At 41.3% G+C, this 23,886-nt stretch overlaps 1 protein-coding gene across 1 annotated transcript; it reads right to left on the bottom strand.

Moving 5' to 3' along the window:
• Positions 1-770: 770 nt before the first annotated feature.
• Positions 771-16,415, bottom strand: Znf475 (zinc finger protein 475). Its single transcript, XM_006987478.4, has 3 exons — positions 16,264-16,415; positions 4,154-4,334; positions 771-938 (listed from the first exon to the last, which is right to left on the bottom strand). The coding sequence occupies exons 1-3, from the start codon at positions 16,294-16,296 to the stop codon at positions 787-789; spliced, it is 366 nt and encodes a 121-aa protein (XP_006987540.1). The 5' UTR covers positions 16,297-16,415; the 3' UTR covers positions 771-786.
• Positions 16,416-23,886: the final 7,471 nt, after the last annotated feature.

The following is a 23,886-nucleotide window of genomic DNA, read 5'->3' as shown; positions in this document are numbered from 1 at the left end:
CCCACTCACGGTGCATGGGCCTGGGTGGGGAGGCACAGCACTTCCTGGCAGGCTTTTAGAATCAACAATGAAGAACCTATAAAACCCAAAGAGGTTATAACGAACCCTTGCTAGACCTCTACAGGAGGAAGGAGCTAGCCTCCACCCATTTTGATGAATAGTGTCGCAGAGGTCTCCTGACACATGAGGCTGGAGCTTTTGGCTCGGCAGTATCTCAAAAGCATGTTTTGCTGTTAGAAACAGTAAGAGTTAAACACAGCTCTTTTTACATCTTCAGACATTTTATGTATCCTGTCACATGGTTCTCCAGGGGAAAGAAACTTCTCAATCAGTAACTCGGTGTCAAAGCACCCATGGGCCAGAAAGCAAAGGAATGGGAAGGAAATCCATTCGGCCTACAACCTGGAGTTGCCTCAAATTGCCGTTTTAAGCCTCTGTTTGCTCGGCACAGGCCTCACTCTGAGGTACGAACCTTGTTGAGGAAACTAGAATGGGAGAAAACTGGCAACAATTGCCTGAGAAATGTCCTTTAGACAAAACTTGCAGCTCTGATGAGAAGCCACCTGCTAGTAATTCCGCCTGACAAAGAGTGTGAGGCGGTCCCCGAACAGCAGGGGTGAACCTGGCTGCCTCTGCACAGAGCTGGCCTTCTGGGCTGGGCCAGCACTCAGGCTCAGTCAACACAAGTTCTCCTAGCATCCTCTCCCCACCTCCCCACTAAACCCCTTTTCCCCACCCCCCTTTGAAGGCATTCACTCCTGTAACACTCATGCAGAGGAAAGGGCTTTACTTGGCGGCTTTAGGTTTACAAGATCGCTGGTGAACAATCAGTCTGTCTGGCAGGAAGGTCCTCCCACAAACATCGCAGGGAACCAACTGGCTCTGGGCACTTGACCAAGCAGCTTCGTTTAAGGCGTCAAGATCATAGAACCCCTTGGCTGAAAAAAAAAAAAAAAAAAAAAAAAAGAGGAGGGAAATGTGTTAGTTTCCATTCAAGGGAGCCATGTTCTACTATTTATGGAAAATAGTCGCAGGAAATACCCCTGGATTGGCATTCTCAAGCAAATCGTGTGACTTGGCAGAAATAAGGTTGAGCATTTCTGCAGGGGTTGATTGGAGTTAGCTATGAACTGGAGGCTTTTGAAAAAGGGAAAGAGAGTTTCTTGTTATGATATGCACTCTTCGCTCATTATGAACATCTTTGCTTACACGCTGTTATCTTGCAAATCTATAACATTTGGCTTCCTTCCTGTTGGTTCTAAATATAAGCTTACACCGGGAAAGGAATGCGTGTTTGTATTTTCATTCTATGCGATCCTCCCCTGGAATGTTTTCAGAGACCCACACTGACAACTGAAAGTGAATTTCAGATGAAGTCTACCCTAAGGAAAAAAAAAAAAAAAAGTCGTCTCTTCGTTGTCATAAACTCATATGATCTTTAAGTAATTAAAGCAAAGAACGCAAACAAGTTGAGGAGAAGAAGACTGGCCTTAAGGAAACAAAGGGAGAGCTGAGAGATGTGTAATCTTTTTTGGCGGGGCCTGGGAGAGCAAAAGCATATGGCTTTATTTTAGGGGAACAATGTGGGGTTTAACTTTAATAAGCCGTGTTTAAATAGAATGACTTTAGTACATTAAATTGACTATGTCCTAGAATCTCCCAAAATAGGCCCCTCAAATGTGACCAGGCACTCAAAATGATCTGTTTTTATCATTGGCCAGCAGATGTTACTTCACTAAACACTAGCCTGTGTTCATTCGATTTCTATCTTAATGGTTCACACAACCATAACAAACCTTTAGATTCTTAGCATGCCTTCTTTTAATGGAGACTTCAACCCTGTGCAGCCTGCTATTTCTCCTTTAGATAAAGCAGGTATCACTATTATACAGATTATGGATGTATGTTTAAAGATTAGCTTTTATTTTTAAGTGTGTGTGTGTGTGTGTGTGTGTGTGTGTGTGTGTGTGTGTGTGTGTGTGTGTGTACTTGAATACAGATGCCTGTGGGGACCAGAGATGCTGGATGCCCTGTAGCTGGAGTTGCAGGCAATTGCAGGGTGCTAATCATCATTGGTGCAGTGAACTCAGGTCCCTGCAAGAGCAGTATGTGCACTTAATGGCTGAGACGTCTCTCCAGCACACGAATGTGTGTTTTGAGTGCTTTGAAAACTGTAGAGAAAAGGATAGCCCTGACTTTTTCATGGCAATGGTCCTGCATAGGACTTTAACTGTGGATCCAGGAAAAGAGTTATCTGAACTCAGTAACTGCACTGAGTGTGTGCGAGAGGAAGCCAATTCTATTTACCTAGAAGAGAAGGGCGCCTTCAAAGATAAAAGTAGCATGAAGGAAAATTGTAGGCAAGCGAAATGATAGGAACTACCCTGCTCTCTGTCAACAGTGGCCAACAGTGAGACACCCACTTCCAGGGATTTTCAAGCTATTCACACTTCTAGCCATGTGATGATAAAGACCAAGCAGAAAAAAAACAATGCAGAGCATTGGGAATGATTATTTTGGGTTCCAAATGAGAAGTTCTAGGAAGAGGCATGTAGTCTCTCTAGAGACAAATGCTATGATTTCAGTGGGTGAAATTCTTTTTTTTTTTTTTTAATTTGTTTTATGTGTATGGGTGTTTTGCCTGCATGTATGTATGTGCACCATATTTGTTTGTGAGGCCTCAGGAGGTCAGAAGAGGGTGCCAGAACTTGTAGAAGTGGAGTTAGGGATGATTGTGAGCTGCCATGTGGATGCTGGGAACCCAGGTCCTCTTCCAAGAGTAGGCAGTGCTCTTTACCTCTGAGCCATCTCTCCAGCCCCAAGATACTCATTTTGAATTCTTTTTCAACCTTGCTACAAAGTCTGTTCTTGCTGAGGGCTGTGACTAGTTGGGTTTCAATAGCATCTAAAACTCTTGATAAGAATCTAGATTTCACTCTATGGTTGACATACTCTTCTTGGATCACACCTTAAGGAGTGCCGGGAACTAACCAATGCTAAACAGCCTGTGCGGAACTTTTAGCTACACAGGGAAAATACTTGAAAGATGCTTCTCTTAATAAAAAATAACCTTTAAGGAATGAGGAAATCAAATGAGAAAAACATTAATGATAGGAATATGATAATAGAGACTGAAATTGCATGGCAATTATGTAAATATTTTTATATATGCAATGAAAAAATCACATGTAATATAACATATAAATATATAATGTACACATAATATATAATAATATATCATGATATACAATATATTATATTATGTATTAAGTTACATATTTAATGTATAATATATTTGATGTAAATATATAATTTAAAGTATAATATAATGTATAATTATATCATATAATTATGCATAATATAATTATTACATATTATTTTTATTGTGCATAGTATATATTGTATTTTATATATAATATTAAGTATCACATAATATATACTCTTATCTAAATAATAACATGTAATTTATAATATAACATATATGTATATTTTTCTTTCAACTCTGTTCATACTCTGGGGACCCAGCACTCTGTGACTTTCACATGAGACAGTACAGATCCTCCTCCACTTGGGTTGGATAGTACTTTATAAATTACTGGTTGAAAAAAAAAATCTGGACATTCCACCCAGTTGTCTAGATTTCTGGTTTTATTTGCATTTATTGGAAAATATGAATGTCTTGGGCTAAATTTCTTAATGACAGCAGCAGCTGGATGAGAGCGCCTTCCCTCTGTGCTCACAGAGGAAACACGTTCTTCAGTCCGGTAACCTGACTAGTAGACCCTGTGAGCATTTGAGTTTGGTATTCCTGCTCCATGAGGAAATCAAGGCACATTTATAAATGAAAACAAAGCTGTAGATATTCCCAGACATCTTTAAGCTTCATGGTTTTTAAAATATTATGTGTGGTAATATATTAAAAATAACTTTAGGAAAATATGGTAAATTCCCATGGGTACCCCTCACAAGGTGTTGCCAGGACATACTGTCTTTATGTCTCAGCATCTGAAGACAAGACTGTAAAGACATTTCAGAATGTCTTTTATAAATACAATCTGACTTTGTCTAGGACTGTAAGTGCTGCTGATTTCAGATGCTAGGACTAATAAGAAAAAAATAGTCAGTTTTCCAAATTTTTTTTCTAAGAACTTACCAGTAATGACTCTAACTTCTGGTTTTTTCGGTTCTGGTCTCTTTAGTTCTTTAGGCAACAAATTGTTTTCATTATGCCATTTTTTCAGACATTGTGGCTCATGGATGCTAATAGATTTGGTCCCATATTCACGGCCACAGATGTAACAAACAACTGTTGGTGGACGTCTTATCATTGTTGGCTGAAAATAATATAAAACCCATTAGATAAAGGATACATGTGGAAATTTCCTTTGAAAATTAGCATTTTTAGTTCCAGTTATCAGGGCTGCAGAGATAGCTTAGTGGCTAAGAGTACTTGCTGCTCTTGCAGAAGACCTGAATTCAGTTTCCAACAAGTCACAACTGACTATAATCTCAGTGGATCCAACACCTTCTGGATTCCACAGGCATCTGCAGGCGCGCGCGCGCGCGCACACACACACACACACACACTAAATAAAAAATTAAAACTCCAACCAGTCTGGAAAATTTGACTTCTGTGGTAATAAAGAGATCAAACTATGTTGTTACATGATTGAATATGGGCTTGGAAGAGAATAAAAAGGGGTCAACCAGAATTCTTCTTATTGTATTGTCTGAGAGGTATTTTCATTGTTTATAAGATGAATTGATTTTCTAACCCTTACATCTGAGTTGTAATGCCGGGAGATGCAACAGGAAGTGAGACTAAAGTTCTCCTCTCAGTAACATAAAGAGCTAATGTGCCAACATTACTGAAAATGAAAGTGTCATCAGAGGCAGGGAACTTAGGCCTGTTCACATTCTCTCATGTCAGCTTCTTTCTACTGCAAGTACCTTCACCTGTTTCTGAGTCTGGAGTAAGATCCACTACAGGCAAGACCGCTGATCAAGTTGGTAGATCCATACCCAGCCTCTTCACAGTGATCTTTATTGACAACTTGACTGGATTTGGAATCACCTGGGAGACACACCTCTGAGTGTGTTTTTGAGGGAGTTTTCTCGGAGGAGGGGAGATACTCTAAGTGTGGGTTGTATCTGACATCCCATAGGACACCATAAGGAGCCTCAGAGTTGGAGACAAGAGAACTCCATGAATACAAGGGTTTTCCACCAAGCCTGATGAACCTGAGTTGAATTCTTGAAATCCACACATTGGAAGGAGAGGATTAACTCCGGCAAGTTGTCCTGTGGCCCTCATGTGCACATTGTGGCACATGCACACACACACACACAGACAGACAGACAGACAGACAGACAGACAAATAAATAAAAGCTAACTAAGTAAATAAATAAATCTCTGGATGATGGGACAAAGAGCTGCAGTGATTGGTATTTGCCCTGCTTGTTTTAATGTTTCTCTGGCCCAGTCTTCGCTTGCTGTTCCAGTTTCTTCCTTTTGGAATGGGAATGCACATTCTGTCATTGTATATTAGAAATTTGTGGCTTTTTTATTTTACAAGGCTTCACAGGTAAGAGATTATCAAGTCTCTGATGGGCTTTGAACTTGGCTTTTGAACAGTGTTGAGAGTGCTATGACTCTTTATGAACTCTTCATTATAGGAAAAGTAGGAGCCTTTGAGGCCAGGGGTCAAATGCAATGTCTTGAAAGTCATGTGTTCAGTATCAGGTTGACAAAGAGTGACATGATCATTGATTTTCATTGTCAACTTCATTAGATTTGGAATTACCTAGGAGACACACCCTGGGTGTGTTGTTGAAGAAGTTCCCTGTTTCTGCTGTGGGTGAATGTATCTGCAAATCTTAGTCAAAATTAACCCTCCATTAAATTGCCTCTTGTCCAGTATTTGATCACAACAATAAGAATAGCTAATACAGATGAGAGTTGGTAGATAAATTCTTTACTGAGGCTAATTTTATACAATTTTCCAGAAGTTCTTAGTAAAATTGTTCCATATCTATTGCATACCATACAGGCTTCCTTCTTTTCCATTTATTCCCTTGCATGGATTCTTTGAAGAAAAAAAAAAAAAGGAGGCCACAAAATAATGACCTGACATTTTTTTAAATGATAAGAGAAAACAAAACTAAATTATCCTACTATAAGACAATGTCAATTTGGAAGTTCAGTCCAGTAAAAAATGGTCTTCAAAACTGAAAATGAAATAAAGGTATCTCTGTCTAGAGGAACAGGTAAAGAATTCACTGCTGATAGAATTGTTGAGCCAAAAATTCTAAGAGAAGTTTTAAATGGCAAGAGGAAATAACAGCAAATAGTCTAGTTCTGTAAAAAACAATGGGGGAATACTATAAAACACAGTAGGTCAGTCAATAAAATAAGCTTTGGAATATTCATAGCTTTGGCATACAGAAATAATGGGCTACTTGAGGCAAAAGAATCTAAGACAGAGTTTATAGTATATATGTATGAAACAAGTTACAGTCAGCAAGAACAGAGAGTGGAACAAAACTCAAAATGAGATAATTATTAATTTGATTACATTTTTTGAAATAGTTTTTGAATATTAATATTATGAGTCAAAGGTGTTTATTTTAATGTATATAGTAGCCACTATTTAATACAGATATAATCATGGAGAGAACCTAAAATCAAAAGGTAAATGGCCAACCAAACTCCAAATATAATAAATTAACCAATCCCCCAAGAAGAAAGGATAGTAAGAGAGAAATGGAAACATCAACCCACTAAAATATGTTGATTAATAGCATTAAAACAGGAAGACAGGTAGAAATAAGGTCAAATATGTCAATAATTGGCCAGGGCAGTATTCTTATTATTGCTTACCCTGTTACCTCTCACAGTATATATATATACCTCAATAAGCCTGTTTTTTAAAAAAAAGTAATCAATAATTGCAGTAAATATAAATAGACTAAACAACATAATTAAAAGACATGTTACTGGGCACAGTGGCTCATACCCAATCCTAGTAACTGCAAGGAGGAAATAGGAAGATTGCCATGAGTTCAAGGCCAGCTCAAGCTACATAATGAGCTCTAGTCCAGCCTGGGTTAAAGAGCTAGACTCTGTCTCCAAAGTCGAAGAATAAAAATTAAAAATAATAAAAGTAGTGGGGTGGCGGCGGTGGCGTACGCCTTTAATCCCAGCACTTGGGAGACAGAGCCAGGCGGATCTCTGTGAGTTCAAGGTCAGCCTGGTCTACAGAGTGAGATCTAGGACAGGCACCAAAACTACACAGAGAAACCCTGTCTCAAGAAACCAAAAAACAACAACACCAAAAGTAATAAAAGTAAAAGACCACATTTTTCATGCTAGATAAAAAGACAACATCCAACTTCATGTTTTATTATGAGAAATCCATTTTATGAACACAAACATGCAAATGGGTTTCAAGTGAAAGAATGGGGGAAAAATACTCTGTGTGACCAGGGAAAGAAAGAAAGTTGATAACGCCTTACGTTCAGTGTAGGAAGCTTGAGTCAGATCGGTAATAAGCTGCAGGGCTGTGGAGAGCCGGGAAAGCCATGCTGAGATCTACATTTTACTGTGGCTGGGGTCATTCAGCAGGGATTAAGCCATTCTTGTGCATCAGGGATATTAGCCTGGTGATTTGTGGCTACCAGGCCCATGTGACTATGAGATCCAATAAGTGGTTGTTCTGCAGATGAGGGAATAATGGGACCACAGATGGCAGTATTTTATTCTGCAAGATGACAGCCAGGGACAGAAAGGGAAAAAGGAGCAAAAGCAAATGGAAGAGGAAAACATTGATTGTGTTCTGGGCCTGAGGAGATTGACATATTCATAGAACTTAATCTCAGTAAACCCAGCCAAAACAGGAAACGTAGGCCCGCAATTCAGTGTTAATAGTTTTTGGAACTATTCTCGGAGAAAAGGATATTTTAAATAGGAAAATTCCAGATAAAGGGATTAGAGAGGATGGAGAAAAAAAAAATACAAGTAGAATGTCTGTAATAAGAATATTGAAAATATGAAACTACAGGTTAAAAAATACAGGGAAAGGTTCAAACTTTCAGTTTAGGAAATGAGACATGGAGAGAAAAAAGCCGTCAGAATTTTGGAAACATTCCTTCCTGGCTTGCAGCAAGGTGGAGTCATCACGCTGTAAAATGTTACAGAAAGAGCTGGGAGATGAGAGAAAGATGTCATATTCACTGCTAGGTCATACGTCAGCAACTGGTGCATGTTCAGCCCTGATGGAGCAGGAAGGGTAAAAAAAAAAAAACCTAAACTGTGTTGATTCCTGTACTAGCTAACCACATAAACCTCGATTGTGAGACATTCAAAAGCAGAGCTAGGAGAAGGGGGTGCTCTCAAAGAGCCTGAAGGAAGGGAGAGCTGAGTAGTGTCAGGAAAGGCTTGTTTATATGACAGGATTAGAAAGTAGGGTCCTTCTCCACTGGCAGAGAAAGGGGATGAAGCAAACTGAAGATGCTGAGCTCAGAGCAAAGGGAAGAAAGAAGAAATGGACGAAGTCACATAAAGGTAGTTTCAGGAAAGTCAGGGTTGCTAGAACTCACAGAGATGAACTTCATCTCCTAGGTAATGTGATCTTCAGGGAATCAAGAGACTCAGATTCTGGGAAATCAAGTATTAAAACGATAGGACTGGGTACTGTGGGAATGTGATAGTGATTCAATTAGGAAAAAGACTCACCAACTAAAGCAAAAATGACTTATTAAATAGAGTTGGAAGAGATGCCGGCAGCATTAAAGGGCCCTTTTCTCATATGTTCTCTGGTAGGACTGGGAGGCATGGAGACAGAAACAAATTAAGTAGATGGCATTTTATCCTTTGGGGAAATAAAACATGGCAAAAAAAATATGTATGTTTTAGAATCAGCCTGCCTTTCACCATAGCTATTGGTCAGCCTCCTGAAATGGAAAAAACACAAAACATGGTCACAATAAAAAACAAAACAAAAAACAAACCACTATTATGATTTCTGACTACCAGAAGCAGAATAGATCCTAGAAGACTAAACAGAAAATTAAGAGGCCAATTAAAACCGAAATTGGAGAGCCTTCCTGAAATGTGGATTTTATTTGAGGTATAATATTTTTATTGAGCATTAAATGATACCATCAGACTGTGTTCATCAAAATAACCGGGTGCTTCTTTGTCATGTTCTCATGCTATGCAGAGTCCTATAGCCCATGGAAAGTGACTTGGGAAGCAGGGAATTCAAGACGTATGAGAAAGTATAAAGCATAAGTCATAATTTTCGAGACACCTCGAAGTTCCCTGTGCTTTCTTTCCACGTTTTTTCATTTGGAAGGTTAATTAAATACAGGTTTTTCAGTTGAAAAAAAAAGAAGTTCATTTTACTTTGAGAAGAATGCATTTATTAAGACTCCATATGGAACCTGGATTACAAGCCAAATCCAGCATTTAACCAAGCGTAACGAGCAAAATCAATGGCATGGTTCCTAAATGAAGACATTCCCATCAAATTGTCATAAAGTTTCCTCTGCGGAGGGGAAAGTTGTGAGCAAACAGGCTGACCCAGAGGCCAAAAGACACTCTAAGAACAACTGCAAAAGACGTGGGAGAAAATGACCACCGTCAGAGGGGACGATGTCCTACAGTGCTCTTTTGAGAGCTGCCTCTCTTTTGAGAGGTATTTGGGGTTGGACTTCAGCTGACCTGCAGCCTACTCTATGGTCTCAGGTTTGACCATCTTCCCGCTATGCCATACTATAGGGAAGTACAGGCAACCCAACTGTGGCTGAGGAAAAAATGTTCCCAGGTGCATCTGAACAGTGATAAGATGACTGGATTTGTTTTTCCTTAACATCACTATTGTTAGTCCCAAATTTCATTGAGCAATCTGTGGCTTGTGGTGAACGCCATTACCCTGATTAGTAAGGATTTACTAGCTGAGTTCTTTTTCAGTGTTTGCAGGAAGAAATGGCTTTGACGGGATTAGAGAGCATGGCCAGGAAGGGAAGACCCTACCCTGAGAGAGCCAGCAGAGTGCCCCCTCTTGCTCAGTGTAAGGCGGACAGCATTGGATGCCATGGCCAACAGAGCAGGACAGGAGCAGTGGGAGGTCGTCCCTAGGAGCACAGCAAGCCCTGTCCACGCAGAGCTTACCAGGACCAGCCAGCTGCTGTAAGTCTGAACTCTGTAGAGAGCAAAGGATTAGATTTCGTTTTCCTGTCAACATTTCAGATAGTTTTTACAGAGCTGCCTTTCCAAAAGTCAATCTCTAGTTCTGCGTGAGTACTCTTCAGGTGTGAAACACTTCATGAGAATAAGAAATGTTTGCTACGTAGGTGTGTCTATGGGTTCACTAAAGCAAATATTTGCTACGTGGGTGTGTCTATCAGCTCACTACAGTTCTGCTTTGGTCCTTTCAGGAGCAATATAGACAATTCAGGCTGAAAAGACAAAGATGCTTTAGGGAAAGCTATTATGTGTGTTTTTTAACCAGAACCCACTAACTTTTCATATGTTTTCAATCACTTTACTGGCCACTGGTGGAATTCTAATACTACTTTCCATGCAGCATCTTTTATTTTATTTTATTTTATTTTTTGCGTCATGCTTTTTTTTTTCTTCCCCTGTCAAGAGCACCTGATCTTCAATGGCTCAGGCCAAACGTGGTTAACACAGAAGGCAAGTGAACAGTTACAGATTTCTCTCTCAATCAGTGCACATATAACTTGTCATCATCCATGTGTTAATTTTTACAATGAAAATTAATATTTCTGATAGCACTATCAAGATAAGAGGGCAAAAATAAGGACCAAGAAAACAAACACTGGTGTGAAGGAGAATAAATACAGTCATTTCAGAGAGCCTGGAGAGAGTGCTTTCAGCATTTCTCAGTGGCCTTGGCATGGCTCCATGCAAAGGGAACCATGGCGAACATGCAGCTTAATTGCCAAGAGGGTCTACAAGATGAAGACATTGTTCTGAAGGAAAAAAATAAGAGCAATGTTACAAAAATCTCAATGAGAGAAGCACTGAAAAATCAAAATGGAAGTCATTAGTAGTAGTTTTAGTAAAGAGCAAAATCATTGCATCTGTTAAATTCTTTTATCAGCTTCACAGTGACACCAATGTAAACTTTTATAGTGTGAACCGACAGGGGGCACTATTACAGGATAGTTAAGAGAACTCGACTCAAAGATGTAGCTTGACAATTTTGTATTAGTTAGTTTGCTAGTGGGGGGTGGTGTGTGTGTGTGTTTGTGTGTGTGTGTGTGTGTGTGTGTGTGTGTGTGTGTGTGTGTGTGTGATACTCTGATGAGTTGTGAGTCTGTACTGTGTGCATATGCCATGCCAGCGCATGTGAAGGTCAAATGAAAACTTATGGGAGTTGATTCTCTTCTTCCCTCGTGCAGGTCCCAGGGATTGAACTCAGGTTGTCAGGCTTGGTAGTAAGCACCTTTTACCTGCCAAGCCCTGTTACCAGGCCTAGCTTTATTGCTTGTCATTGAAGCATTTTGTCCATTCTTTATAAGAAGACTATTTTAGTGAGGCTTGTGCCAAAGAAACCACATCACAGTGTGAATTATATTCTTGTTGCTAAGCCTGTATTTAAATTGAATGCAATACCTGATTCCCCCCCCCCCCGAAACATAATTTATATGTTATTTGGAAATAGTCCTAAAAACAGAGAACTTTTCCATCCCTGTCTAGGGATTGCACCATAACATCCCTGTATCAAAATAGCCCTATTCTATGTGTTCACTTGAGGCCACTCATTAACTTAAAAGTCAAAGACAACCACCCAAATGATCCAGAAATGAAAAAGCATCATAAAAGGGAAGTAGAACATTGGCCTACACCACAACTCCCAGCAAACTAGCAAAAGACAGGCCTACTTTCGGATATTAGCCAATCATATGGTTGTAATCTTTGATCTGTAATGATACAAGTCTAAACATTTAAATTCAAAACAGGGGTGACCATGAAAGAGACAGACATCACAATCCTTACCCTGTCTCAAAACTAGGTTGAGTGCTATCTCCCTATATCTGTGTGTATTTTGTGTCTCAGATGGAGCGAGGCTAGTAACAGGCCCAGCTAGTCTGTGACTATCTGGGTTTAATCAACTATTTCTCAATTTCACAAGAGCCAGTAAGACAATGGTATTCTAAATATTGACGGTGCCAATGTATTTTGAGCAGAAACAAAGCAGAGGCATCTGCTGGAGGCACAGCTGTAACTGATTCAGATGAGACCTTCATCGAAGGACATATTGTAAGGAGGAAAGGCTGGGCTTCTCTCAGTGACTCAATTGCAGTGTGAATACTGTTGCTCTGGAGGTTGTTGTTGCTGTGTGCCAGGCCCTGTACAGGGAACAACCACACTTAACTCACTTTACTTGGTGAATATTCTTTAGCTCTATCTATGGGTAAATATCAGGGTGGTTGATCCCCACTTGCCTCTGCCTAGCTAATAACAGATGAAACTATTCAAAAAACAGAGGAGGGCAAGCTGAGAGAAGCTGCTGCTGAGCAGAGACAGTGTTTTCTTGACATCTCTGCCCACGGACATATGTGAGCTCAGACTGATTATTTTGGGAACTGGTTTGCAGACAAGGAATCTTTCTAGACTGTTGAATTTTTGTGACCCCGAAAGCATTTGAAGTGTGACTCTAAACAGCCTATTTTCCCATTCCTCGATCTTTCTGGTAACAGTAATTTCCCTCATGTTTAATTTTTGTGACATGAGTTATTACTTTAGCATGTCAGTGGCTAAGAAAGCTTTGTTACTTGTCCAGGAAATCTGCTTTTTACCTGGAGTCTCCTAAAAGTCACCAATTCAAAAGACTGAATCTCTGGTGGTGAAATTAAAAAAAAAAACAAACCCAAAACCAAAGCAACAAGCAGCCCCTTAAAATTATCTGTGGGTGCAATGGTGGCATGATGTTATGGGGGTGACCAAAGACTTTCTTATTGAATTTAATGCCTGTTCCACAGGAAGAAACTTGTGCCTGGTTGTGTAAGTCTGTCCAATATTCCATGGCTGGGGGGCAGGGCGGTGGGGGGACCTCTAGGTCCTAAGGGTGAACTCACTATTATCATTTTGCTAAGTAGACTTAGTATCAAACTGCCCTCTAAATGCATATCTCAATATTTATAAATTAGTACCACCCCCAGTCCTAATCACTAGGTTGCCTACTCTGAATATAACATGAAACAATCTCATCACAGCAGAATGCAATGGAAGGTTTGAAGCTACCCTTGGGCACAAGGAACTGCTACATTAAGGGGCAATTTCAGTAACACACTTGAAAACCATGACTTGGTTGTGCATCTGGGATCCCAATTCAAGTCTACCCAATTCCACTATCTGTAGTCAATGGACTGCCATGCCCTGCCACTAAGTCAGCCTTTGGCTTTACCAGCCTAGTCCCCATCTCTGCTCCCATTCTGCTTTCACAACACCATGTCTGCAACACTGCCAAGTTCTTACACCAGCTCAAGATGTAGCCTGCTTCCCCTTGGGCCATAGACAGGACAGCCTGAGGGTGCTAGCCCCAGGGAAACACTTGTCTAAGCAGTTGCTTTGTGCGGAACAGAGACTGCCTTGATCTTTGTCTTTTCCTTTAAATCAATTTGCTTCTTTATAAAATGCAGCCTTCCCTGAGGCACAGGGTTTCCCCCTCAAGATACTTACTTTATTCTCCCATTGTAGTGCAGAAAGTTTCTCCCCCAGATCACTACAATGATCTCCCCCTGATCACTACAATGATCTCCCCCTGGTCATCGTAGTGCAGAAAGTTTCTCCCCCTGACCTGATTGGCTGGTCACTGAATTCCACAGATTCACCTGTTTGTGTCTCCCCCACATTAGGATCATAAACCTGCACCATTACATACGGCTTTTTCCCCCTTAAATATGTGTTTTGGATATCAAATTAGGTCCTCATATTTGCTGGGAAAGTACTTTGCCTCCTGAGCCATCTCCTCAGCCAAAGAATAGTTCCTTGGTTAAACACTTTCCATTTTATTTTTTCTTTTCTTATTTGAGATTCAAATAAACCTGCCCTGCGCCTGCCATTGATACCTTAGAGGATATTGATTTTCTAAACAAATCCTTCCCCAAAAATGACTTTCTTAGAGTAAAATTGGTAGAAGACGTCCGGGCATTTAGTTTCTGAGCTCATCAGTTGGACATGGTCTCACTCTCATGGTCAGCTGGCTTCTAGTCACAGAATGAAATCAAACAAGCATGGAAGGAAAACCCACAGGTAAGACAGCCAATCAACTTATCCAGTGACCACTGTGGGAGCAAAGAAAAGTACAGATGGTGCCACCTGCATTTAGGGCAGGAAGCTGTTTTCTGTGACAAATTTGCTATGGTTTAGATGCAAAAGTCCCCAGCTCAGGAGTGTGCTCAGAAGTGGATTTCCATGTTTAAAAGGCTATCCTGTTCGTTAGATAGGCCAGAAATAATTCTAATTTTAAGAGGCAAGCTGCTTTTAAAATTTTCCCAAAATGGGAGTGACTTATTCTTGTTCCTCCTAGTACCCCTGTTTTCCTCAGTCTTGAAGTTGGGAGCAATGGACTTATGCTTTTGCATTCTCTGATTAAAGGTAGCCTGGGATGTGTATGTTCCTTGGAGTCTTTAAAGATGGGGTCATGGCGTTGGAGGCAGGTAACTTGGACATAAATACTAGAAACGCATTGAATTCCTGTATTGGGCCCTTGCCAACTTGGGTGTTATAAGAGACAACACGATACTGGTAAATGCTATAGGAAGATACAGGAGGTGAGGAGGAGAATTGCTATATAACCTAAACAGCAAGCAAGAAATGAAGGCTTAAGTAAACCTCTCTTGATGCTCTCTACCCAATCATAAGGCAGGATTTGTGCCTGATCAGCGACACACTTGTTCGTGAAGGACTCGTGCCAAGATATGTTGAACTACATTTGATGTGGTTTTAAAGACTTGTAGGGAAGGATTTAGAGCCAGTGCTGGGATTTAGATTTGTAGGAATCATGCTCTAACTCATAAAGAGTCATTAGTGCATATTACTAGGAAAGATAGATATATGCATTTGGGGCTGGAAGCGAGGAAATGGGGTAAGGGGAGGAATCAGGCTTATGAAGACCTAAGATTGATTAACTGTTTTACAAACATTTATTTATTGGGTTTTATTTACTTATTTATCAGATATATCTATGCATGTGGAGGCCAGAAGTCAGCTTGCAGGAGTTGATTCTCTTTTTACCAATTGGGTCTCGGACATACAACTCCAGCTGCCAGGCTTGGCAACAAGCGTCTTTCCCACTGAGCCATCTCAATAGCCCCAAACAGATACGCTTTTAAATAATATAGCCATCGGATAGTTTTAACGATTGTATGACTAAATAACATTTGGCTTGTTGTGGTGATATTTTATTTGTGCTTATTTATATGTGATATTATTTGTATGTTAATAAATAAATTTTGCCTGGAGATCAGAGGTCATAGCAAGCCATAAACAAAAGTCAGGCGGTGGTGGCACATGCCCTTAATCCGATCACATGGCAGGCAGAGTCTCTGTGTGGTCAAGGACACAGCCAAGCGTGCTGACACATGCCTTTAATCCCAGTACCAACCATAGAAACCTGGAGGTCTGTATAGACAGGCAGTGATGAGGAAGTGATGTGGCTGGGCTTAGAGCCAACGAGAAGGCAGAATAGGAAGGCAATGAAGGCCCAGGCTAGACAGAAAGAAGCTGAGGAAGCTATGGCGAGGTGGTGAGCTAAGATTAGTTGGTGGCTATTGCTCTGATCTCTATGGTTGCACCCCTGTATTTGGTTCTGTGTTTCTTATTCAATAAGACAGTTTAGAAATTTGTCTACACCTGTGAACATGTGATCCTATCCTCTCACAGAAGTCATAAACGATTAGCATTTGTCCTTTTAAAGAAGCAGCAAGCAAAATACAGGTGCCCTGGTACAAAATCCCAGAAGGGGTTATCAGTTTCTATCAGAGTCGTGCTAACTTCTGGTATGATCTGAGGCAGACTTCTTATTTATTAAGTTATATGTTATTACCATTTGTATAGGTAGGTGATATCCTTTAAATTTCATATGAGAAGCTTATATAGTAAGTTTGCTGTTAAAAGTGTATAACTCTTCCCCGTACCCAGAGATTTCACACACTCCACATCCATCCACAGGTTCACTTGGGTTGGCCTTCAGAGGCAATAATGTAGAAAAGAGCCAAGACTACTACCTTATTGTTGATCTTTGTACATCTGAGAGCCATGGGATGATTGGATGCCGCCCTGATATTCGGGCATGGTTGGCCCCAAGGAAAGATGATAAAATGTCACGTGGAGTTGCTCATTAAGTAGCTCAGCTGGCAGCATCATCAAAGGGCACTTTATGAGGTAAGGCTGGCTTGCATGACATCAGTACCTGCTGAGCAGGGGAGCTAAGGCCACTGAAGATGATGATGTGTGGGAGCCACAGGCCACTCAATGTGCTATCTACTAATTCCCAAAAGTCCCATGTCACTCTTGGATTTAGGGACTCCAGGAACTCAGTGTAGCAGAAGGCACAAAGAGATCAAGCACTAGGAGGGCTCTCAAAGCTGGCCTTCCCTCTCTTTCTTGCGGTCTAATAGCATGCTAAGCTGGCCTGATGTTTAACTGAGAAAACAGATAAGCAGCTTGTAATCACCCCCTCCACCTTCCCACTGCTGGTGGATAAACTTGATTTTTTTTTCTGCATTCAACATCCCCCTGAAATAAGGAAGCATCCCTTTTAGGAAGTCCTCTTTACACACTGATGATTCTGGATGCTGGTGCCTGTTTCCTCTGCATCATCTTTACCTTCTCCTATCACCTCGGTCTGCTCCTTTCCCATTGAAATATTATTTTGGTCATTCAAATTTTCCTCAAAGCTTCTATTGTTTAAAGAAACCTCTACTTCTAACCTATCCACTGTTTCTTTCTTAGGCCAAAGAGCTAAATGTCTCAAAGACACAGCCATACTCTACAACTCCAACCAAGTGGCTATGTTCTGTCCAAGGCTCATAACTAAATTTATATGGCCAAATTAACAATTATTTCCCAGTCCTGATTCTACTTCCTCTGTCCTCATGTCTTCTGTTGTCCCTACTCTGCTGACAGTTTCTCGGATATCACCTTCCAGAGCAAGCTCACTCTTCAGGCTTTTCTGGTTGGTCATCTCTTTGGATGTTCATTCTCTCTTTCTGGAGTCAGCTTCAGTCTGTTTTTCTTTCTTTTTATTTTTTTAGATTTGTTTATTTTTTATTTTGTGGGTATGGGTGTTTTGCTTGCATATGTGTGTGTGTACTTGGTGCTCCCAGAGGCCAAGAGGGCATCAGATCCCCTGGAACTGGAGCTGTGGATGGTCGTGAGCTGCCATGTGGATCTTACAAACTGAACTCTGTTCTGTTTGTGCAGGGGCAACAAACGCTCCAAACTGCTGAGCCATCTCTCCAGGCCTTCAGGCTGTTTTTCTAATCCCATACTCACTCAGATTTCTGTTTCTGTTTGCTAAAAACCAACAAATGGACATCCCAGCCCTGACCTCTCTTCTCAGTCCCAAACTCACATAGCCCAGCTCAAGTTACTTAGATATCTCAGTAGCATTTTGATTTGGCATTTCCAGAATGAAACTACCGATGCTGGCTGCCTAGACCCTTCCTTTCCTTCCTAGAAAATGGTACAACTAAAGCTGGCGCTCCTGCTAAAGGTCTGGGCCTTCTCCTTGGCCTCCTTCTTCACCCTTCTGCATTTCAGGCCTCACCAAGATCTATCTGCCCATCGTATTTCATCTCCAAGCCTGCAGTCAGTCACTGGATTCCTGATTGAGCTAAACTGGTGTCCTGCTCTGTGGAGGACAGCTTGAGGGATCACCACTGCCCTGATAACACCCCTACAGCCTCTTCTTGTGCTCCATCATCCCTCTTAGATGCCAGCCACATATGGGCTCTTCAGTTCCACTGTTAGGTCAGAGTGCAGTTGGTCTCCCTTTACAGCCTTGCCCTCACTCTACACCTGCTAGGTTAAGGCTGGTATCCGCTGGAGTATCTCCCTTGAGGTTTTCTCTAGCCAAGGTCATAAATGTTGTCTCCTACCACAACACACTGCACTATCAAAATTTGATACTATATGATTATATTTTAAATTTTCCAATCATTTGCACGTAGGACCAAGAGCTGGGTCTATAGTTTTTTAGTGAGTATGTACTTAGTGCTCAGGCCAAAGTCTAAGGGGTAAGTCAGCAGACTTCCTTCCTCTTTGTCTTACTCAATGCTCAGGCTTTGCAGAGTAACCATGATCCCACCTTTCCATACTTGGAATCGAAACCACAGTTACTCGGCCAGTGAGTCCCATCAGGCCTCTGGATCCTTGCTTGTATCACTCCTATGCTCCTTCACAGAGACATTAAAAGATGTACTGGTTTAGATTTTGAACCGACTCTAGCACCCACTTTTGAACCTGCTACCTAACTCGGGACAATGGCTTAACCACAAACTTCCCACCAGAAAATTTAAAGTCGATTGTACATACAAAGAAGATACAAAGTGCTGATCACAAAAACACAACAGTTTGAGAGATGGAGTCCCTTCTAAAAGTCAGGCGGAACCGTCATCCTCAGTGGAACACATATTGAGGTTCAGTCTGTGGGAGGTGATTGAGCTGTGTGGACTCCACCTTTGTGAATAAGATTAACACCTTTGTAAAAGGGTTCAAAGCTGAAGCAAATGAGCCCTTGCCCTTCCATTGTTTTCCTGTTGTGAAGACAAGCATTGCTCAATGCAGAGAAGCATCCCTCCTAGGCAATGTTGCTACTGGTACCTTGATCTTGGACTATCTTGTCTGCAGAATGTGAGACTCGAATGTTCTTCACAAGTCACCCTGTCTCAGGCAGATGTCATAGTAGCACGGATGAATGCTACGAAGTAAAAATGCTGAATAAAAATAGTTCATATTTTTTTCATCCCTGTCCCTAAGCTGCCATATTTTTTCTATTTAACAGATGTCAATTCACAGATATGGAAATGAGGCAATAAATATCTGCTCTGCCTTCCCTGTTGTGACAGTCCCATCAGATATGTTGCCTTCAAGGAATGAGAAACTTCCCCGGAAAACAGCATCTCTAACTCCAAATCTAATATCATCATGGTACCAAATAACATGAGTTTGCGGTTGTATTGTAATGGTACCTTCTCAAAATTTTGGAAGTTTAAAAAAAAAAAAAAAGAGGCACTGGAGGAGCTGGAGAGATGGCTCAGGAATGTTAAGGTCATTTGTTGTTCTTGCAGACAACTGAGGTTCGATTCCCAGCACCTGCGTGAGGGCTCACAACCACGCGTAACTTCAGTTCCTGGGGAGGTATGCGATCCTCTCTTTTGATCCCTGAGGGAACCAGGTGTGCATACGGTGCACATACATGCATGAAAGTAAAACACTCACACACATAAAAATAAAAAAAAAGAGGATCAGTGGCCCGCGAAAGGGCTCAGCAGTCAACAGCACTGACTGCTCTCACAGAGGCCCACGTTCAGATTCCTGTACCCGCAGGAGATGGCTGACAACCACCTGTCACTTCAGCTGCAGGGAGGGTTGGACACTCTTGGCTTCCTTGGGCACCTTCACTCAGGTACACATATGTACCCAAAGACACCCCTCCACATCCACATAATTAAAAATACTGAGAATAAATCTTTTTTTTAAAGGAGAAAGGTAGTCATGGATTTGAGAGTGTAGAAGGCCTTCGAAGGAAACAGCAGATGGCAGCACCGGATGCTTGTGGCATGTCTGAGGAGCTTCCAGTTGCAACCTGAGCCCTGGGGATGCCAAAAGAACTCAGAGCCACATTCAGAGAGACGTTCTTCTGTAGAAAAGATAGTGTCCCTTAATAAAAATAATGTCTGCTTTGCAACATAAAGCAGGAGTTTTAGGAACATTTGATGTGTTACCAGCAAAATCCGAAGACAATAACCCCCTAGTCTTACCAAGTGAAGGTCATTGGGCAAAGACAGTATTTGGGTTTATAATTATGTGTTTAACTATCATCCTGGGCTCCAAGTAACTGAAACAAGTCCAAAGCTAAAGACTGTGACAATCAACCTCTAAAAAGATTCAAAATGTTCACATTTATTCCATTTTAAAATAAGGACTAACAATGGCCTCTATCATAGTCTTCAGCAGATGCAATAGAAAATCACTTACAAAATGAGTATCGGAATATTTGATTAATCAAACACAATATTAAAAATCAAAACAATAATCTGTATCTTTCCACACTGTGCATCAAAACTTCATATGAAGTTATTAACAATTTTAAACTAGGTGTATCTCATCCACGCTTTTCTTCAGAGGAAGGAAGTGCCACAATGCTGGTTGTTACAACACAGAGCCAGACAACGGTGGCCTCAGGACAGTCACACTTTTACGTCATTCCACACTAGGGTTTTACGTCCCTTAAACACTGCTAGAGCACTTCATAACGTTTTCTGTGAGATCACAAAGAGTATAGATTTGGCTCTGTACTTCAGATCATAAGTAGCAAGAGAATTTGAGTTCATAGAAGAACAAAGCAAGATGCCCACTTAGATCTCCCAGCAGATCTTAGATCTCTCGTGGCATTGATTTTTGTTCCCTTTGATTGAAGGCGAACAATAGCAGCTGCATCCCAAGGGAAGGCAGAACCAGTCTACAGTAGAGGAATGCTCTGAGAAACACTGCACTTGGCCAGTGAAAGTCACTGTCACCCACTTGGAGCAAATTCTATTCCCATTGTGAACTTATTTTTTTCCTCTCTGGAATTCAGGTTGAGCCCCTTGAGAATATCTGGCAAGAGGGCTGATGCTAATCCAAAATCAGATGAAGAATTCCAAAGTAAAACTGCTCCAGTCAAACAACCTAGATGCCCATCAACGGAAGAATGGATGAAAAAAATGTGGTACATATACACAATGGAGTACTACTCAGCAGAGAAAAACAATGAAAGCATAAAATTTGCAGGCAAATAGATGGAACTAGAAAACATCATCCTGAGTGAGGTAACCCAAACCCAGAAAGACAGTTATGGTATGTACTCACTCATAGGTGGATTCTAGATATAAAATAAAGAACAATCAGACCACAACCCATAGAACCATAGAGGCTATATATATAGCATGGAGGTCCCTAGGACGACTGTGACTTATAATAAATTTCAGTTTTACTCAATTATTGAAAAAAAAATAGCCAAATGAATGGAAACACATGAACTATGAACCAAAGGCTGAGGGGCCCCCAGCTGGATCAGGTCCTCTGAATAGGTGAGACAGTTGATTGGCTTGATCAGTTTGGGAGGCAACTAGGCAGTGGGACCAAGTCCTGTGCTCATTGCATGAGTTGGCTGTTTGAAACCTGGAGCTTATGCAGGGACACTTGGCTCAGTCTGGGAGGAAGGGACTGGACCTCCCTGGACTGAGTCTACCAGGTTGATCGCAGTCCTCGGGGGAGGACTTGTCCTGGAGGAGGTGGGAATGGAGGGTAGGCTTGGGGTAAGGGGAGGGGGTGGGAGGGGGAGAATAGAGGAACCCATGGCTGATATGTAGAACTGAATGGTATTGTAAAATTATATATATATATATATGTATATAAAAACTGCTCCAGTCAACAAGAGAAAGAGATGAAGCAAGCATCCAAGTTCTAAAGAGCAATATACACACACTTCAGTCAGCCACAAGTCAGTGGTTAGAGGCAGATACAACTCCAAAATATAATAATGTATAGGTCAGTGCTCTATGAAAAACGAGGGACTCGTTGCATGAAGTTGTAAATGGTATAAAGAAGCTAAAATTTCAACAGATGGGATCAAGAAAGCAAGGTACAGTAAGCAGAAACGTTTTCTGAATGCATCTTGAAAACAATGTCTGAAGGTACAGATCACACCCATCAATTCCAAAAAAATCTTATGCTTCAGTGAAGTCTAAAATGTGCTCCATTTTAATTAACCCAAGCTTAATTTAAATCTGACTACGAACCCTCGGTTAGATGACCTTCCAGTGTCTCCCGAGGCCTTATGTGGTCCCCAAATATGCCAGCACATAGCTAGTAGTGACAGGTGTCACATTTTTACTGACACACAGCAAGGTCAGGCCTGTGAGGGCTTGGGTGCACACTGACAACATCTAGTCCTCCAGGGGCTTCCCTGGACTCTCACATACATGCAGGCATCATAGAGAAGCCGCCACTGACTTCTGCTGACATTTTCTCCTCCAGAGAACTGGGTGGGCGAGGGAGATGTCTTTTTGTGACACCCTGGGCCGGCCCGGTCAGTCTGTCTTAGCATCTGTCACTGGGAGAACATGCTGTACTGAGCCTGCTAACTCCAGTCTTGGAGCACGAAGTATGTGTTACAACAATAAGCACAAGAATGCCGACCACACTCCTCCCTAGCTCTAGGTCTGGGATGTGAATGTTCGGTGTAAATGCATGCAATCAAGAAGCAGGCTCTAAGTCAGAATGCCGGCAGGGTTGCTGCTTGGTGGCCCCCGAGACACAGATTCTTTTACTCTCTGACTCCAGACCCCACACATATTGGAAGAAAAGCAACAGGCAGAAGATGGGAAAAACAGATCGGGCTTATGAGACCAACTTGGAGCCCATGCCCCACTGAAGCATTTGGGTTTTCATCAGGCAGGAATCTAGCCGTTTGGATTTTTTTTTCCCCTATCTTCAATAGTCACTGGAAAAACTGTCCAGCATGTTAGTCTGACTTTTCTGCTTTAGGATCACTGTCATGGAATCTTCAAAACCAGTAAGTCTGTGCTTTTTAGTCATGGAAACTAGGAACAAGACTAGACAGTCCTCAGAGTAATAAAAAAAAATAAAGCCAAGAGAAACTAGATCACAATAAAAGATGTGCCCCTATCACTCCAGTTTAATAACAGTTTGAATATCATTCTTTTCCTTAAACTGCTCCATTTAAAAACATTATCTAGCTAAAGGTTGCTTTCAAGAGTCTGTGATTAGGGGGTCTGAGCATTCTTGGAATTAAAATAGCCCTCAGAAAAAACCACCTCCTATTTCTTACAGTTTGACATGTCAGATGTGACAGGCCAGTGTCCTGGTTTCACAGTAGAACAAAGAGTATGTACCAAGTTCTGTTGTTCAATTAGCAGCCTTCATAAACATCCCTACTCAATCCTGCTGATGGCAACACCCCAAGAAAAATGTCAACAACTTTCACCTTATAGGCTGATGACACCTGAGTTCACGCTTGTTTAGAATGACTGAGGTTGGGGGACCCTATTCGATGAACAGTGTCCACAAAGGGTACAGAAAAGCACAGGACTGGGCTCTACCCAGAACCATGCTTGCATATCTAGTTGTTTCAGAATCCATGCTGGGGTTAACCACACACACACACACACACACACACACACACACACACACACACACTTATTATAATCATGTATGAGTTAAACAAAATCATACTGCATCTGCAGAACACATAGACCCTAGCAAGTGCCCCAGTGTTTAATTATTGCTAAAGTCATTTGGGGTTTTTGACACAGATTCTATTTTAGTAAGATAAACTCAGCATAACCCACCGTTGCCAAAGCTGAATTCCTAAGGTAGATGACTAAAATAAACCAGCAATAAACATTGGCTGTTGGAATGGGAATTATATCTCTGTAATGTAGACACAGCATTAATGACTCATTTTAAGTAACAGTCTCTCCCGGGGATTATTGGGATGAGGGATCAGAGGGGGAAAAAAGTCCATCTCTTTTAGGCTGTAGGACTGGAGAGGATTATGAACCAACCAGGCAAGTGTGTTGTTGTTAGGTCTGCTTTGCCAAAAAAGACACAGCCCCTGG

This window comes from Peromyscus maniculatus, chromosome 19 (assembly GCF_049852395.1).
Source record: "Peromyscus maniculatus bairdii isolate BWxNUB_F1_BW_parent chromosome 19, HU_Pman_BW_mat_3.1, whole genome shotgun sequence".
Classification (NCBI taxonomy): Eukaryota; Metazoa; Chordata; class Mammalia; order Rodentia; family Cricetidae; genus Peromyscus; species Peromyscus maniculatus.
The sequence above is the reverse complement of the archived record's forward strand: the minus strand, read 5'-3'. Positions and strand labels throughout refer to the sequence as shown.

What these genes read in the sequence shown, in the direction of transcription:
- Znf475 (XM_006987478.4), bottom strand. Translation starts at nt 16,296, where the DNA reads ATGGCTCTCAGATGTACAAAGATCAACAATAAG. An exon ending in GTACAAAGATCAACAATAAG is followed by an intron (nt 4,335 to 16,263) that starts GTAGTAGTCTTG and finishes TATTATTTTCAG; the next exon opens with CCAACAATGATAAGACGTCC. An exon ending in AGAAGTTAGAGTCATTACTG is followed by an intron (nt 939 to 4,153) that starts GTAAGTTCTTAG and finishes TTTTTTTTTCAG; the next exon opens with CCAAGGGGTTCTATGATCTT.